The 16,013-nt window shown below is 26.3% G+C and overlaps 1 protein-coding gene across 2 annotated transcripts; it reads left to right on the top strand.

The window, feature by feature from the left end:
* The first annotated feature begins 3,227 nt into the window (after positions 1–3,227).
* Positions 3,228–14,674, top strand: LOC107443123 (Dolichol kinase). 2 transcript variants are annotated; one of them, XM_016056892.4, is made up of 11 exons: positions 3,228–3,408; positions 3,646–3,725; positions 5,023–5,109; positions 5,281–5,450; positions 6,285–6,347; positions 6,434–6,619; positions 8,424–8,636; positions 9,556–9,721; positions 11,241–11,339; positions 13,185–13,262; positions 14,467–14,674. In XM_016056892.4, exons 1-11 carry the CDS (start codon positions 3,392–3,394, stop codon positions 14,607–14,609), a joined length of 1,302 nt encoding a protein of 433 aa, XP_015912378.2. In that variant the 5' UTR covers positions 3,228–3,391; the 3' UTR covers positions 14,610–14,674. The 2 variants fall into 2 exon arrangements, with proteins under 2 accessions (XP_015912378.2, XP_015912376.2); XM_016056890.4 differs by having other exon boundaries at positions 3,242–3,408; positions 5,023–5,193.
* The last annotated feature ends 1,339 nt before the right edge of the window (positions 14,675–16,013 follow it).

Raw genomic sequence — 16,013 nt, 5'->3', positions numbered from 1 at the left:
CAGACGCATAGTTTTTTAAAAATGCAGTAAATTTAGTGGTTTATTTAAAAATTTTAAGATCAAAACTCTCTCCTGTGTAGCAGACATTAGTTCTATTTACAACTTCACATTTCGAAGCTAACTTATCCATATAAAAATATAACCAAATGCTGTTTCACGTATCCAATGCATTTGTATATTAAGAAAGAAAAAATTTTTTAATAACGTTTCTTGTCATTTCTGAGGCAAGTAATAATTATTTTTTTGAAAAATGAAAAAGTTCTAAATTGCAGGAGATTAACATTTGTCAAAGATTTTTTTTGTTTTTGGTTAAGGTGGGCGCTTGAATCTATCTCCCATTGCCCTCAGAATTGCTACTCTCTTATCGTTACCCAGTGAGCACCTATGGCTAAGCCATGGCGGTAGAGCAGCGTCGCCCACGTCACACAACCACAAACCCTTTTTTGTCAAAGATTCTTTTTGTGCAAAAGATTAAAGATTTCGTTTATTTAAAAAAAAAAATTTTTTTTGTTCTTTTTTTATGAAACTTAAAATCTTAACATATGATTTTAAAAAAGAAGCAACTAAGAGTAAAACGAGGAAGAGAGTGAAACAGGACTTAGGTGAAATCTCATAATAATAATTATAAAAAAAAGCATAGTTCTCAATGTAGACAACACTTTTCTATTTATTATTAATTAAAATAAAATCAATTATTTTATAATTACTTAGTGTCTCATATGATTTTATTTTGTTATATATATATATATACATTTTGAGAGCAAGATAGTGAAACTTTTATATTCTTTTCATCAAATTCTAACGTTTTATTTTTTTTTTATGCACGACATTAATCATATCCCTGGTAGTGGGGATTTTTGCATTTAAGGACCTCTCTGAAAACATGATTTTAAGATGTCAAAAATAAATTTAATTTACTAATTCTAGAATTTTTATTTAGGGAATATATAGGGCACAATAGAGTACCATTCGGAATGAAAGTCGATGTTTTTTGAGGTGGCGTATTGACATTTAATAGAAATTGGTGAAGATAGAATACTATTTAACTATGGAAGTTTCAGAAGCTATAAATTAGTCTAGTTTTCTTGAGTGTTGATTCTTTTAGTTTTTGTTATGGAATTTGTTGTTTCTGACTGATGATCTTATAGCCTGCAAGGAAAAGTAAAAGAGTGCAAGGAAAAGTAAAAACTTGAATAACTTTTGATCTAGTGATTGGATCTACAAATAATAGCATTTATTCTAAATGGTTTAAAGGGGTGACCTCAAACATGATGAATAATTATAGCAGATAAAATTTTAAGTTACAACATCAGACAGAAAAACGTACTTTTTGTGTATAAATATACCTTTTTTCCAACGGATTATGATTTTTGACCCTCAGAATCTAGGCGGTAGCTGTAATCTAAGAAATACGATCGCAATAGTTTGGTGAGGAAAGTAGTCTAAAGTTTGAACCCCTTTATTTTTTATGTATTTCGGAATATCTCGAGACTTAAGAGAATCTAAAAAATTTTGCACGCAATTTTAAAGCTCTTTTTTAAAAAGTTTTTTTTAATTGTTAATAGTCAAAAACAATTTTGAATTTTAAGAAATAGAAGTCTTTATGTCATTTTACATGGCATTATTTTTCATGGTATGCAATTTTACTCAAATGCAAAATTTGAATAAAATCGATCAAATATTTCTTAAGTTACCAAATTTTAAAAAGTCTTATACTTCACATCACTTCATCATAAATTATAATAAAAAGATAAATTATAGAATAAAAAGCGGAGTTCTCCAAATATATTTGCAGAGCACAGACTTTTATTCTACTTTATATTTTGTGCACTGTACATGTTTTTTACAGTTTAAATAAATAAATAAATTCGGAACATGTTAAAGTATGTTTGATTGTCTCAGTTTCATGCACTGATACTTTTGTTTACATCTTATCTCCAATAGGAGGTTAAGGCATTGAGGTATGCTTAAGCACCGGTTTCCCCTAGGTATATTTAAGCTTTTTTAACCAGCTAAGGGAAAAAAGTATAACATACCATTCTGAAAAGACCTTGTAAACTGAAACATGACTCTGGAAAAGAAGTACCCTATTTTATCGATTTGTTTAGAAGCAGTTGTTATCTACTTATTTCACTAAAATTTAAAATGCTAGCTAATAGAAAAAGCAAGTTAACTTAGTTTAAACCTGATTTAAAAGAAATATACCACCGCTCTTACACATTGTTAACATTTCACTCTAACATCAACTCTTCAATTGGCACGAATTTTATATTTTTTTATAATTACCTGTCTTTACCTCACCGTAAAGCTCCGTACCTGAAGCAAAACAGGGTAATTGATGTAACTATCGCTTTTAATAAATTTTTTAGGTTTTTATACTATTTGTTATTTTTTAAACAATTTAACCCTTACTTTTTATACAAAGACGAGATCTTTCCTAAAGCTTATAAATTTGCCGTTAGATGTCGCTTACCGTCTAGCTGGAAAACTATTGGTATTTGAACTGAGCAGAAAGCAGCAATTAAAAACGTTTCTAATCAATTCATCAACCCAAAAAAAGAGCGACCGTCATTCCATAGTCATTACTTTTTGTTTAGTTCGGTTTAAAACTGGTGGTTTATTTCTCTTTCAAAGGGGGGAAAAAAACTGTTCTTTTCAGAAATATACCTCTTTTCTCAGTTCCTAATTTTTAAATTGATTTCTGTTTTGTTATAAGATAAAAGACTTTTAAGGCTTATTATAATTTCAACCCAAAGCTGATATTTCAGCACAGATAACTCTCGAAACATGCATTTAAAATGCTGACTCTTCTTTTTAATAAGTTCCAAGACACATATATATTTACAGAATATTTCTAAAATAAATATTCTAATAATTATAACAAAACAAAAAAAATCCTTACTTTTACATACTTTGAAATTGTTATCTTTTTAAAATATTCAAAGTAAAAAAATATGCAATTATACTGATCACTTCTAACAACTTGCAACTGGATAATTATAAAAATACATATATATTTATTGAAGTTTCTAATTTAAATATTCTTAAAATTAAAAAGACTTTGGCATTTTTTTTTTATAAAAATTGAAAAGCAGAAAGAAAAAAGTTTGAATTAATAAAATTATTTCATTTTTACAGCAAATAAAATTTAAACAATTATCTCACAAGTTATCTTTAGTATGATCAAAATCTTAAAGATGGCAGCACTACACTAGTTGTTTTGATCAGTTTTGATGATATCAATGAAACGTAGTAGTGGGCGTGTCAGTTGCACAGCTTGATTCCCCCCTACTAGCCTTACCCCCTCCTAGTCGCTCGTAAAAAAAAAATACGCTCCTCCAAATACTAAATGTAATTTGTTTATACTTAAAAAGAAAAAGATTTTAGGGCCATGAGCTACAAATTCAGGTAAAAATGAATTGCATATTTTTTCCGTTTCAGCTATAATATTTTTGTTTGTCATTGAGTTTATTTTCCTATACATAAAAGATAAGCTAGTGTTGTAGATATTATTTTTTGTGATTATAGTGTTGTATTTTATAAATTCTGTGTATATTTCAGTCATGAACTATGAGATTCATAATCATGTCATAATGTCTTTCGGGTCTTATTATCATGCCAGTTTAAAGAATTATTTTCTTCTAGGAAAAATGCTGATCCAGGCGAATGGTGTTCAGTTTTGTTGCCTTCATCTATGCTTTCTTTAAGTCTTTCACATGGTGGAGGTGAGGTTATGATTATTCTGCAAGAGAAAGTTTAAACTAGAACACTATTTAAAAATTTATTTTTTCCATTTAAGTTAAATGTTTTGATCTGTGTAGTGTTAAATAAGTGTTAAATATTTTTATTTTGAAACATGAATTGTCAATTTTTATTAATAGAAATTTGGTATTTGTAGTTATATTTTCTGTATTATTATATTAAATTGATTTATAATGGTTCTTTATTAGCTGAACAAAAAATCCTTTTTAGAGACTATTTTCCTAGCATGATCAGCAGCAGAATTATCACAATTTTTTGGTAATTTTCCGAAAGTGACACTCAAGAAACTAAAAATAAAATGAAAATTATGAAATGTTATCAACTCAAAGGGTAACCAAAAGCAAACCTCTACATGCTTTAAAAAAAAATGTTTTTTTTGCAAGTTTGGAATCCATTTAGAGCCTTGGTGATTGCAGTGGGTGTGACAGATCACAATATCGAAATATACCCTATTTTATTTTCCATTTTTCGAGCTCATAATAAAAAATGAAATTGTTTACTACTTAATTGGTGTTGATGGGGATGTTTCCATATTGCATCAGTTTAGGTGAACTGAGATTGATGAATGTCAATATTATGATTGTATTTTCAATAATTTAAAAAAAATATACAGTTGCTTGCCTATAAGGAGCTATCAGCTTTATCTTTTGAATTGGTCTAATTCTCTAATGTTTTTTTAAAACAAATTTAAGCCATTTCCCCCCATAACACTTGGCCTACATTTTGGCACAAATAACGATATGAAAATCTTTCTGCTTGCTAAAGCACTGATATATTGTATTTTTTATTTAAAGCACTTATATTTACACTCAAGATAAAACTGAAAAAATTCCTCAATATGCAAAATACTATTTCATATTTCTGATAAATAATAGTTATTAAATTTTTCTTTTTAAATTATTTGGCGACTTTTCTTGTGTCTCCCTAACAAAAAAGTACCCTATTGTTTTAATATTGTTATCAAAAGTAAAAAAAAAGACCCTTAAAAAGTCAAGATCTATTTAAATTAATCAAAGTTTCATAAATTTACTTATTTAAAATTTCTATTTTTGTGTAAGTAAGAAATAAATATTTTGGTTTATTCTCTGCCTATATCATAATAAATTTAAATTATAAGTTACATTAGTTTTACATTAACTTATGAAGAATTTTTTGTATGTCACATCATTTTGCTACAATCTATGACTAAAATTTTCTATTTGATTGTTATAAAATGACCCTCATTGGTCTTTGTCATCAAATTTGTTTTTTGTTTTTCAGGTTTATATTCATTCCTATTTGTTATATCTTCCTGGCTTAGTGCTGTAGATTTTCTCACAAGACATGTCCTTAAAAATGATTTTAGAAGTAAACATTTTACCCATGCATTCTATTTAATTAGTTCTGTAGTAATTTCATTATTTGTTTGGAAATACTTTTCTTATTACAGTTGTAAGTAAATTTTTATTTTCTTGAACGATTTTTTTTAACTACAATATTTAACAATAACTTATTTCTCTTTATGCTCATATTTCCTAGGTTTTTTCCATGTTATTACTTTGAATTATCTCATTGTTTGCTGCTACAATTATATAGTTAGAATATTATTAGAAAAATGTCCTGGAAGTTTTACTATGGGTGAAGCTCAAGTATTGACTCAAAGCATTGTGCTGTTTTTCTTAAGCAATGAAATCTTTTTATCAAGAAAGGTAATTATCTAGTTTTTATTATTGAGAATTTTGTTTTAATCAGTTTTAATGGAATTTATTTTATTTAATAGTCACATGCTCAAAATATTTTGATTTGTTCATCAGAGAAATGTTTATGCAGTTAACTTTTTCAAAACCTCTGATTCTATTAGGATGCTACTTATAACTCTTTGCCTAAAATGTAAAATATTTTTCAAAGTAATCTATTCTATCAATTTAGTTGTAATTTGTACTTGGGTACAAAATACAAATGGTTTCTTATAAGGCCACCTGTCAAGGAGAATTTCTTTCAGAAAGAATGAAGCTTTATGTAAAGTTTTTATTTCATTTTTTACGTATAGTTTTTTTTTCTTAGAAATGCATTGCTTGCATTGATATCTGAGGATTTTGTCCAGTTTCTGTGGAGCGAATTTTTTTCCAAGAGCTTAATATAGAGTTTAGCATGATGGTTCAATAATAAATGAAATGTTTTAATCAAAAAATGACTATTTATTATTTTTGTAATAAAATCTTTTGAGAAAGATCTCAATTTAAATACAAATTTCAGGAAGTTGCTTTGATCAAACCATATACTGGTTTTGTGATAAGATTTTCGATTGTTCATGCCTTATGTGTAATAAAATATTTCTCTTTTTGTAGCTGATTCAATAATATAGTGTGCATAGATTCCTTTTATGAGTCTTAAAAAATTTACTTTTATTAAAATTATTATATGACAGTCTTATTTTAGATTGTCTTAGTTATTTTAAGTTCCTAAGTAAAAAATGTTCATTTTCTTTTAGAGTATAAAAGTTATTAAAAATAATAATAATTATAATATATTTTTTTCCCTAGATAAGTTCCTATAAAAATATACATAGTTTCATAGAGATTCCTGACCATGCGAAATGCTTACAGGTAACTATTCATTTGGTGGATTTAAATAAAAATAACTAATTGAACTTTAAATATCTTCATTTATTTATTTTCTTTGTAAAAATCAGGTTTTACTTTTAGGCTGTTTCTCATTGATCTTCTTAACCTATTCAATTCCATCTTTAAGAAGAGTCTCAAAATTTTTTGCTCTGTTTATTGCGACATCTGTCATCATGATGTATGCTTGGAGATTTTACCTTAATGAGAATATTTTCATTTGGCTCTTGAAATTTTGCTTGCAGTCTCAAGAAAGGGTATTTATATTTTAGTTACACTAATCATTACATACCAGTAAATTCTTTGAATATTTCAATTAAAGTAAATGAAAGTACATGACTGTAAATTTCAATAATATATTTTTAATGTGTAATAATTTTAAATGATAACTATAAATTTTTGAAAACTATGTTTTTCAAGTTAATTAGAATTTTTTTGGTAAAAATACTTTTTCAAAAAAATGTAGTCTAGTTTTCTGCATGTATGTTTGTTTTTATTGAGGAAAAGTTCCAAAGTTTGATTCACATTAAATCTTGTTTGTGATATTTAGGAAGTAATTGTAATTTGTTTTGGCATAAAGCACAAAGCTCCATTTGAAATTTGAGCACTCTAGCTAGTTGGTAAGTGATCAAAATTTTTGTCTGAGGATAAATTTTATTTCACAGTAAAATGACAATATAGATTCTGCTTCTAGGAAAACATTGAAACTTGTTTCTTCATTTAGCACAAAGTTATAAATGAAATGCTGGGACTCTAGTTTGTCAGACTCAAGAAGTGGATGAATTTTAAATTAATAATAATAAATTGTTAATGCCAATAAATCCAGCTTGTAGCTGTCAGGAAATAAAACATGTATTTTCAGGAAATGATGTATTGTCATCATGCACAGAGAACACCATGGTAGATTTGGGAATTCTTGTTGGAAGTTTTGAACTTGATTGATGGTAAATTTTATAGGGTTATAAGAGCTGCTGCTTCTAACAGGAATTTTTTTTTGTCTTTATCATATGACTTTTTTTTAAAAAAATCAATTAATGAAAAAATCAGGCAACATGAACAGTAAGTCAGAATGTGATCTATAGATAACATTACAAAAACAAGAGCATGAGCACAAGCAGCAGGAACAATCAGTAATAAAAAATTAAAAAATTAAAGAAAAAGCGAATGCAAAATGTACTTCACTGAGTAGTAGCAACCCAAAAAGGCACAAGAATTTAACAGAGGATTTATAATATTTCTAACATCACAATATAATCTGAAAAAGTCATTGCTTCAGTTATCAAACTATCGACACATATTGTCATGTGATTAAGAATTCCAGGTAAGATTTGAGTGTTCTTGTTGTTTGAAAAGTATTGAAAGTTTTAATTGCAAGATCACCGTCACAAAAGCAATTTAATGAAAATGTAGTGATTAAATTCCCTAGATAAATATAAAAAGTTTTTTTGCAATTATATGTGATTCTTGTTATATGATAAACATATGATCCATAATCATGTTCACTCTTCACTATTTGTATTTTAGCACTGTCAATGATTCCTAATACTTCACAAATGCATTCTTTAAGTTCTTAGTGTTTTGAAGAACAGTGATTAGAATTTGCAAGTGGTTTATCCTTAATTACATAGCCACCAAATTCTATGCTGTTATATCATGTGATTTTTTATGGGTTTCTTTTCTATAATTAAATTTTTTTTATTGAGGACACTGTTAATAAACCATGTATGCTGAAAGCATCGCTAGAATATAAAAGCGCCTCTGTGCAGCCTTAAGGATCATTGACAGTGTGACATTATAAAATATGTAGAGCATACTACTTGATTATGAATTAGATGTTTGTCACATAACTAAAGGGTTACTTATCGAATATTTGTAATTCAAACGAAATTTGATATATTTTAGTTTAATTTCTACATCACTTATTATAATGTGTGTAATAGTTTATAAGAATCACAGGACATTTCTTAAGATCTGAATAACATCCCATATAAATTTAACTTCTAAGGCTGAATTCTTGTATAATTTTTATAGTTTATATTATATATTTTGCTTTTTTTGCAGGTTTATCTTTTACTTTTCTGGGTTGCTTGTACCTTCATTTGTACATTATTTGTGGTTTTAATTAATTTGTCTTCAGTTCCTAATGGCTCTGCATTAATAAGAAAAGTGTTTCATTTTATAATTACTGCTGTGTATGTACCAGGGATTTTATATGATCTAGAGTTGTTGAGACTTTCTTCTGGCATTGCGTTTGCAGCTTTTCTTATGTTAGAAGTAAGTTCTTACTGCTGAAAATAAACCAACTCCAATATTTTAATCTCTTTGTATATTTATACTATTTTTTTAAAAGTATTGTTGCAAATTTCAATATAATATAAATTTACATACATCTTAGTTTACAGTTAGTCATGGAAATATGGACATTTTTATATTAAAAAGAAACTTTTTTTTACATTTTCTTACTATAACTATAGAAATATTCTATAAAATGAAAAAAAAAATTAGGAGTAATTTTTAAACAATGACAAAATTATCGTTTAAAAAATTGCGCAAGATACGAGCATTTAAAGTTATCCTTTCATTCTGCACTTGCCCAAAAAACTGTTTTTTTTCTTCTTTATTTTCTTCTGAATCATATTTGGTAATGTATCAAAAAAGTCTGATTTGAATGTCTTGAAAATTCAAAAAAATTCTAGCAGTTTTTTACATAGATTTTGTAAATTGTGAAAGAAAGCTTTAGTAAGATGCTGAAATGAGAAAATAAATGTAGAAGATGACAAAGAAAGCCAATCTAATTTAATTACAAATTGTGCAAAGCACTCAGACACTTACAGGAGTTAACCACCTTCAAGGAGGAAGATAATATCTGGGTTGATGAATGACTTTAAGCTACCTCTGTTTCAGATAGATTGTTACGAGATAGTTTAGGTAGTAAAGGGCGCAAATGTACAATAGTGACCACATTGCCACCATCATGCTCATTAAATTATGGCGTTTTAACCTCTATGGCTACCTTGGCTAGCAGCTGGCAGTTGAGGGGTGATTTATTTTATTGTATATTTTTTTAAACACTTTTAGAGAACATAAAGATTTTAAAAAATTATTTATTCTTTTATGGTATAAAATTAAATTTATTTTTGAAGTTAAATTAGCTCTGAACTTTTTCTAGTAATATTTTTTTTTCATTTTCTAGTTGAGTCGAGTGCTTAAAATACCGCCAATTGGATCTACTATTGAAAATGCATTTCAGATATTTCTAGATGAAAAAGATACAGGATTATTAATTTTAACACATATTTATTTGCTTGTTGGATGTTCATTTCCTATTTGGTTGTGCGGTTATTCTAATGAAACTAAAGGTATCATATTTTTATTATATTAATCTATTTAATATCAGCATTCCATAAAAGAAATTCTTGTTCTTTTAGTTTAGTAGAGTCTAATAGTTAAAAATACTGCATTTAAGTCTATTTACTTTGCTACAGCTTATTTTCCACCTTTGGTGATGGTAAATTTATTAATCTATAAAAAATATCTTATACTTAAAAAAACAAGAAGTGTGAGTATTATTTCTTTCTAAAATTTACATCAGAAGAAAAATGGCTTTCATTAAAGTTTGAAATAAATATTAAATGGTAAAATGTTAAAAGACTGGAGAAGAGGGGAAAATGTACACAGCACTGACATATAAAATGAAGTATATGTTTTAGAGAAAAGAGATATTAAAAATTTTTTATATACATAATGATTTAATACAAAAAATACCCTAATATAAAGGGGGAGAAAACCTGCAAAATCTCAAAAATTACCATAAAAGAGGAAAGGGTTTAAAAATGCAAATGTCATCAAAATTTAAGCCTTATTTATCGGAGTCTTAAATAAAATTGGATAGCTGAATTTTTTACATGCTCAAATAAAATGACAATAAATGAATTGGATTTTAAAATTATAAATTTATATTGCATTGTACTCTACAGAACTACAAGAATTTTCAGAATCAGCTTCTAGAAGGAGTAAAATAAAAATTTTCATAGTTAGTATCATTTGAAGTGTTCCTCTCAACTTAATATTTATAACTTATTAGACATCTTATGGAAGTACCCCCCAAAAAAGATTCTAAAAAACTGGATAAAATCTTTAAAAGAAGAAATTTCTAATAATAATGACAAGAGAGGAAAAAAAAATAAACGTCAAAACAATAAGAAAAGTTATGTATAGAGAATACTGAGTAATTTTAAGGCTATCTTTTGTCTCTTATTGAGATAAATTTTAGGTTTAAGAACTTAAGTGCATTTATTTTTAAATTTATTTAAATCTGGAGAATTAATATTTTTTGTCGAACCCCCAGTAAATTTCCACAAACAGTAAAAGTTATCATTTAATATTTATTTTCTCATAATAGTATAAAATTAGATAGTTTAAAATTGTGTTTCTAGTTATGTATTTAATGACAAAATTAAAAGATGAAAATCTTTTTAATAACATTGAATATGATTTGGTTTTTATAGAAGTTTCAAATATAAAAAAAATTTAGTTACTGATTCATACTCTCTAACCTTAGCAGAATTTCTGTAGCATCATATATTTTTCCTACTGGTAGCCAAGGTAATGTGTTAATATTTTAACGAGTTTAAGTTAAAAGATTTTTATCGACCAATATGTATAAATAATTAAAGCAAATACTATATATCCCGTTGTATAAAAAGGTTAGATGGACAAACAGTCATGTTCTTAAGTTCTGATGAGTTTAATTAAAATTCTATATTCTTTAAAAACTCCACGTTAGTAGTTCACAACTGCTAAAATATTATTTACAACCTCAAATGTAGATAGGTGTTTTGATATATATCTAGTTTTTCACATCTTTTCCTTGTGTAGGTTTCCACATCTGTCTTATGAGCGGTATACTATCAGTTGGAATTGGAGACACAGTAGCTGCAATGTGTGGCAAATCATTTGGTCATCATAAGTGGAAAGGTAAAAATTTGAAGTTCTTTCTTCACTTCATTTATTGATATAGTTTATGGGAAGCCCCAATTTATTTCCAAATTAGTAGAGCATCTATGATGATAAAATAAAAGAAATCAACACTAAGTTGAATTTTAAAATGTGTATTTGGTTTTCTACTAGATTATAATTCCATTCAGATAATTAGGTTAGAAATTGTTACAACTAACTACTGATAATCCCTGTGGTAGAATTTTTTTGAGCTTTCTGTGAGAAATCTTCTGCAAGATATTTCTTTTAGTAACAGATGTATGTTACTAATTAAAAGTAACAGAAGTTTTTTGTGTTTACAATAAATGTCTCAATGTATAGAATATAAGTTTTTGAATTCTAAATCTAATCTTTTCCATCCATTTGTGTAAAAGAATACAATATTATGGGTGATATTCTTCCCATTTAAAGAAGAAAAACACTATATCCTTTTTCACCTTTTGTAACTCATCATCACATAAAATGAAATTTAAACATCCGTGGTGTGGCAGTAACTATCAAAAAAAGATCGATGATGAATCAGACTCTTCAAAGGGGGTTTCTCAAGTGTGTGGTTTGTTTCGAGATTCGCTTGTTGTAATAAATAAAATAATATTGTATTAAAAATTTCACATTTTAAAAAAATACGTAGAAATCAATAGCATGAATTCCCAAAACATCAATCAAAAACAAAAAACGATAGAATCATTGCGTCAAAAATTAAATACTCTAACAGTGATTCCCATATTATCGGAATCTTTAAAAACCATGTGAAAATTAATTTCAATAATTTATGAAAAAAACAATCAAAATACCAAATGGATTTACAATTGGCATAAATTAATCACATCATAAGGTGATTAGTCTGAATCTGACTTCAAGTGGCAAAATAATATCAAATTAGAAACACCAGAATTTTAAAAAACATGTGCGAATTGGTAGTGATATCTGCCAAAGAAGCAGTGGAATCCTCATACTAGAAGTAAATTTATCAAGTGTGGGACTTGAATTTTGTATGTAATAAAATTGTATAAAAAATTTGTCACTTTATTATTTTCTTTAGATAAACAGACAATACAAATAAATATAATAAATTAATGTTTGACAAGAGTGATTATTACAAATAATTTCTTGTGAATTAACTCTAAAAAGCATAATATGCACAATAGTTTTAGAAATAAATATTTACAAGAGTCAGTTAAAAGATGATTGCCCTCTTCCCAAAAAAATAAACATAAGGATACCATTATTGACACTTCTCGAGTGGGTAACATTCAGTTCTTTATCATGATATTTTGAGAACTTCTGTCACACAACTTTGTACTGCCTAATTTACGAAGAGCTTAACTGTTTAATTTGTTCAACCAATGAAAGTTTTGGTAGTTCAAAACTTTTTCTATATAAAGGAAGTGAACTTTTGGCAAAACATCCTCTCACTATATCTTATGACAAAAAGATCACTTAGCAATGTTTTGATTCTAGTAAAGAGATTTGATAGTTACAAATTTATTTATTTTTAAACTCTTTATTCAATAGTTTGGTTTGACCTTCCACTTTCACTAAAAAATTATATGTTATAGGTAATTATTTTTATTCTGAAAGTTTATTAAAGTAGATGATTTAAATAATTAACCTCTGTAATCTGAATATTTTGATTATCTGAAGTTAGGTCTAGTCCGAATTACTTTAGATTTTCATTTATAGACTTTTACTATTTCTCATTTGCAGTCTTTTTTTATTTTACAGCCATAGTCTTGTTAGATATTTTCATAAGCAATGAAAATATAACAAACTATCAAATTTTATTTTTGAGAGTCTAATGCAGTTATCATAATATTTTAATAGGTACAAGCAAAACTATTGAAGGTAGTATTGGTTGTTTCCTGGTACAGATGATCTTTGGATTTATTTTTTTCTGCTTTGGTAAGCATGTGTTATTTAATCTTTATTAAGTATTTTGGTATTGCAATCAAAATTAATACTTTGTAAATTACAAGTATCTAAAAGTTCTAATGAAATTTTCTAAGCTATGTAAATTGGTCATTTGTAGTCATGAGTTATCAAATCCATTGTTTCCATTTGCTTCATGTAAATGGGATAGTTGTATAAATCATGTAAAGTCATACAACTATCAACAGTTAGGTTGAAAAAAAACAACATAAAAGCAAGACAAATTATCAAAACCTGGCACTTTTAGTGAGTGATTCTGCTAGACTGAAAATATTGCCTTTAAAAAATAAAAAAAATAAAAGTGGGTCCAATAAACCATTTTAAATTTAAGGATTTCACCTATTAATAGACAAAGCAAAGAATTTCAAAATATGGAAGCGTTTTTATTTGGAACTGATCAAATACTTGCATTAAGCAATGAAAAGCAGCAATGTAATTTGATGCTCAAAATTACTTAAATTTCTTCCTTCGCCTTTTTTCTGCAGAAAAAATGCATTATTATTTTTCAAAGCTAGTTTTAATTCTGCTGACATAAATCTGCTGGTTTGTTTTATTTTATTTATTTGTTTTTGATAAAGAATTATGTGTCATAACTTTTTTTCTGATTATTGTGGTATTTCACATGCCAAAGGTGTTAAGAAAATCGCTGTTTACTGCAGAAAAATTATTTAAACCTCATGGTTTGATGTAAGATGTAATCATAAAAATACATTTAAAAAAACAAAACAAGCTAAGTTATTATCTATTTGATGTTTTATTTTATTACTGTAATCAACAAAAAATTTGCAGCATTTTTAATCAATAAATTTATTTACCTCAAAAATAAAGAACATTTAACTCAAGAATTGCTCGAAATACCTTGCTATAATTCAATACTCATTAGAAAAACTAGATAATTTTATTTCAATTCGAAAATAATTAAGTTCTTTGCTGCAATGTTACATAGTATAGATTACACAACACTGGAAAGTGTAGGTTATAATTTGCAGTCTTTTTATTATTATACATTCCATTGTGCACACTAACTGCTTAAAAACTGTCATAAATTAAAAGTAGAGGAGAAATTACTAAATTATAAAAGAAATAAGGTTTACATTTGTACTTTTCTATTTGATTTTTATATTACATCTAAGGTTTATGCAAATGTGTTCTAATTTTTTCTTTCATTTTAAAATAGCTGGCCATAGTTACACTTGTCGAAACATCATTTTACTTACAATAGCTGTTGCATCAACATCTTACCTTGAGGCTAAAACTAATCAGGTGGATAATTTAGTTTTACCATTATTTATGTTTCCCATACTTTCTTTGATTCATTGAATGTAATATTCTAAATTGTAAATACGTAGTAATAAATTTTTTTCCTACTTTCTGCTAAAAATAAATACTATTTAATTATATAAAAAAAAGGCTTTTTCAATTCAATATATATGTATATATGAGTACATAATTTAAATTTTTAAAAGAAAAAAATGAAAATAATATACATAGTTTTTTTTTGTAGGCTGTTTTTAAATATAATTTTGATGTTTTTAGAAATTGTCTAACAGCAGAAGCAAAATTTTACAAAAATGCCTGAGGTCGAAGGATAGATTTTTTTAACTTTGTACTTAGAGTTAAGAATGAATTTTTAAGTATATGCGATATTTCATATGTAACCTATAAGAGTGTTTAAAAATCCTACTTTTTTTTATATTTAAACAAAATTTTTGTAAAAGCTATTTTAAAAACTATGGTTTACTATTAGTTACAATTTATAAATATAATTAAAATTAATTTGAACTATAAATTTATTTATAATTGTGACAATAATACTATAGGCATAATTCATATTTAAAAAGGGTATAATGGCAAATAACTTGTCTTAACTACAATTAAACAAACATTTTTTATACATAATTTAACTTTTTTTTAAAAAAAAACAGTATAAGAAAAAGCAATACGAACTATGAACAACTTTTCTTCATACTATATTAGTATAATTTTTTTTTAATGTTGTAAGAATTTAAAAATTTAGATATATATTTAAGATTCATAATTATATTAAAATAAAATATTTTTAAAATTGATACAATATTTTAAAATATTATAACAATTAGAATATATTTCATATTTTTTACTGCTATATAAATATGGCATTCTGGAAAGAAAATTTTTTTTTTAAAAGCATTTAAACTTATAACTTTTCAAGTTAGAAAAAGTGCAAACTATCTAATAAAATAGTGCTTTTATAAAATTTTATATCTGATTTCTTGAAAAATAAAGCTGATTTGAGTCAATGAACCTTCCCTGATGAACAGTTATTTTTTAAATAATATTTGGAATTAGTAGTAGCCAGGTTATGTTGCTGTGTAGCTCCTTTTGATTATGCATAATGGTTGCATAGTAGTACTGCATTAGAAAAGATTTTTAATTTTGGCAATATTTTCAACTTGCATCTAATGAAGAAATGAAATGTAATGGAGGGTATGTCTGGTGATAAAATAACACAATGCACCAAAATACAAAAATTTTTACATTTTATTAAAATAATCTAACACTTTATAACAAATGTTACAAAATACTGCTTTTATAAATATAACATAATATTGCTGTATTTTCCATGTCCTTGACATTATAAAAAAGTTGAATTCAAGTAAAACTTAACACTTCTTAATGGAATTTTTTTTATAACATATTCTAAAACACTATCTAAACTTGCTAAATTACAATTTTCTGATGAAA

This window comes from Parasteatoda tepidariorum, chromosome 7, assembly GCF_043381705.1.
Source record: "Parasteatoda tepidariorum isolate YZ-2023 chromosome 7, CAS_Ptep_4.0, whole genome shotgun sequence".
Taxonomy (NCBI): Eukaryota; Metazoa; Arthropoda; class Arachnida; order Araneae; family Theridiidae; genus Parasteatoda; species Parasteatoda tepidariorum.
Note: the sequence above shows the minus strand (reverse complement) of the source record. Positions and strands in the feature narration are given on the sequence as shown.

Coding starts and splice junctions, on each gene's coding strand:
- LOC107443123 (XM_016056890.4), top strand. Junction 5,194..5,280: donor ATACTTTTCTTATTACAGTT/GTAAGTAAATTT, acceptor CATATTTCCTAG/GTTTTTTCCATGTTATTACT. Junction 9,722..11,240: donor TTATTCTAATGAAACTAAAG/GTATCATATTTT, acceptor TTCCTTGTGTAG/GTTTCCACATCTGTCTTATG.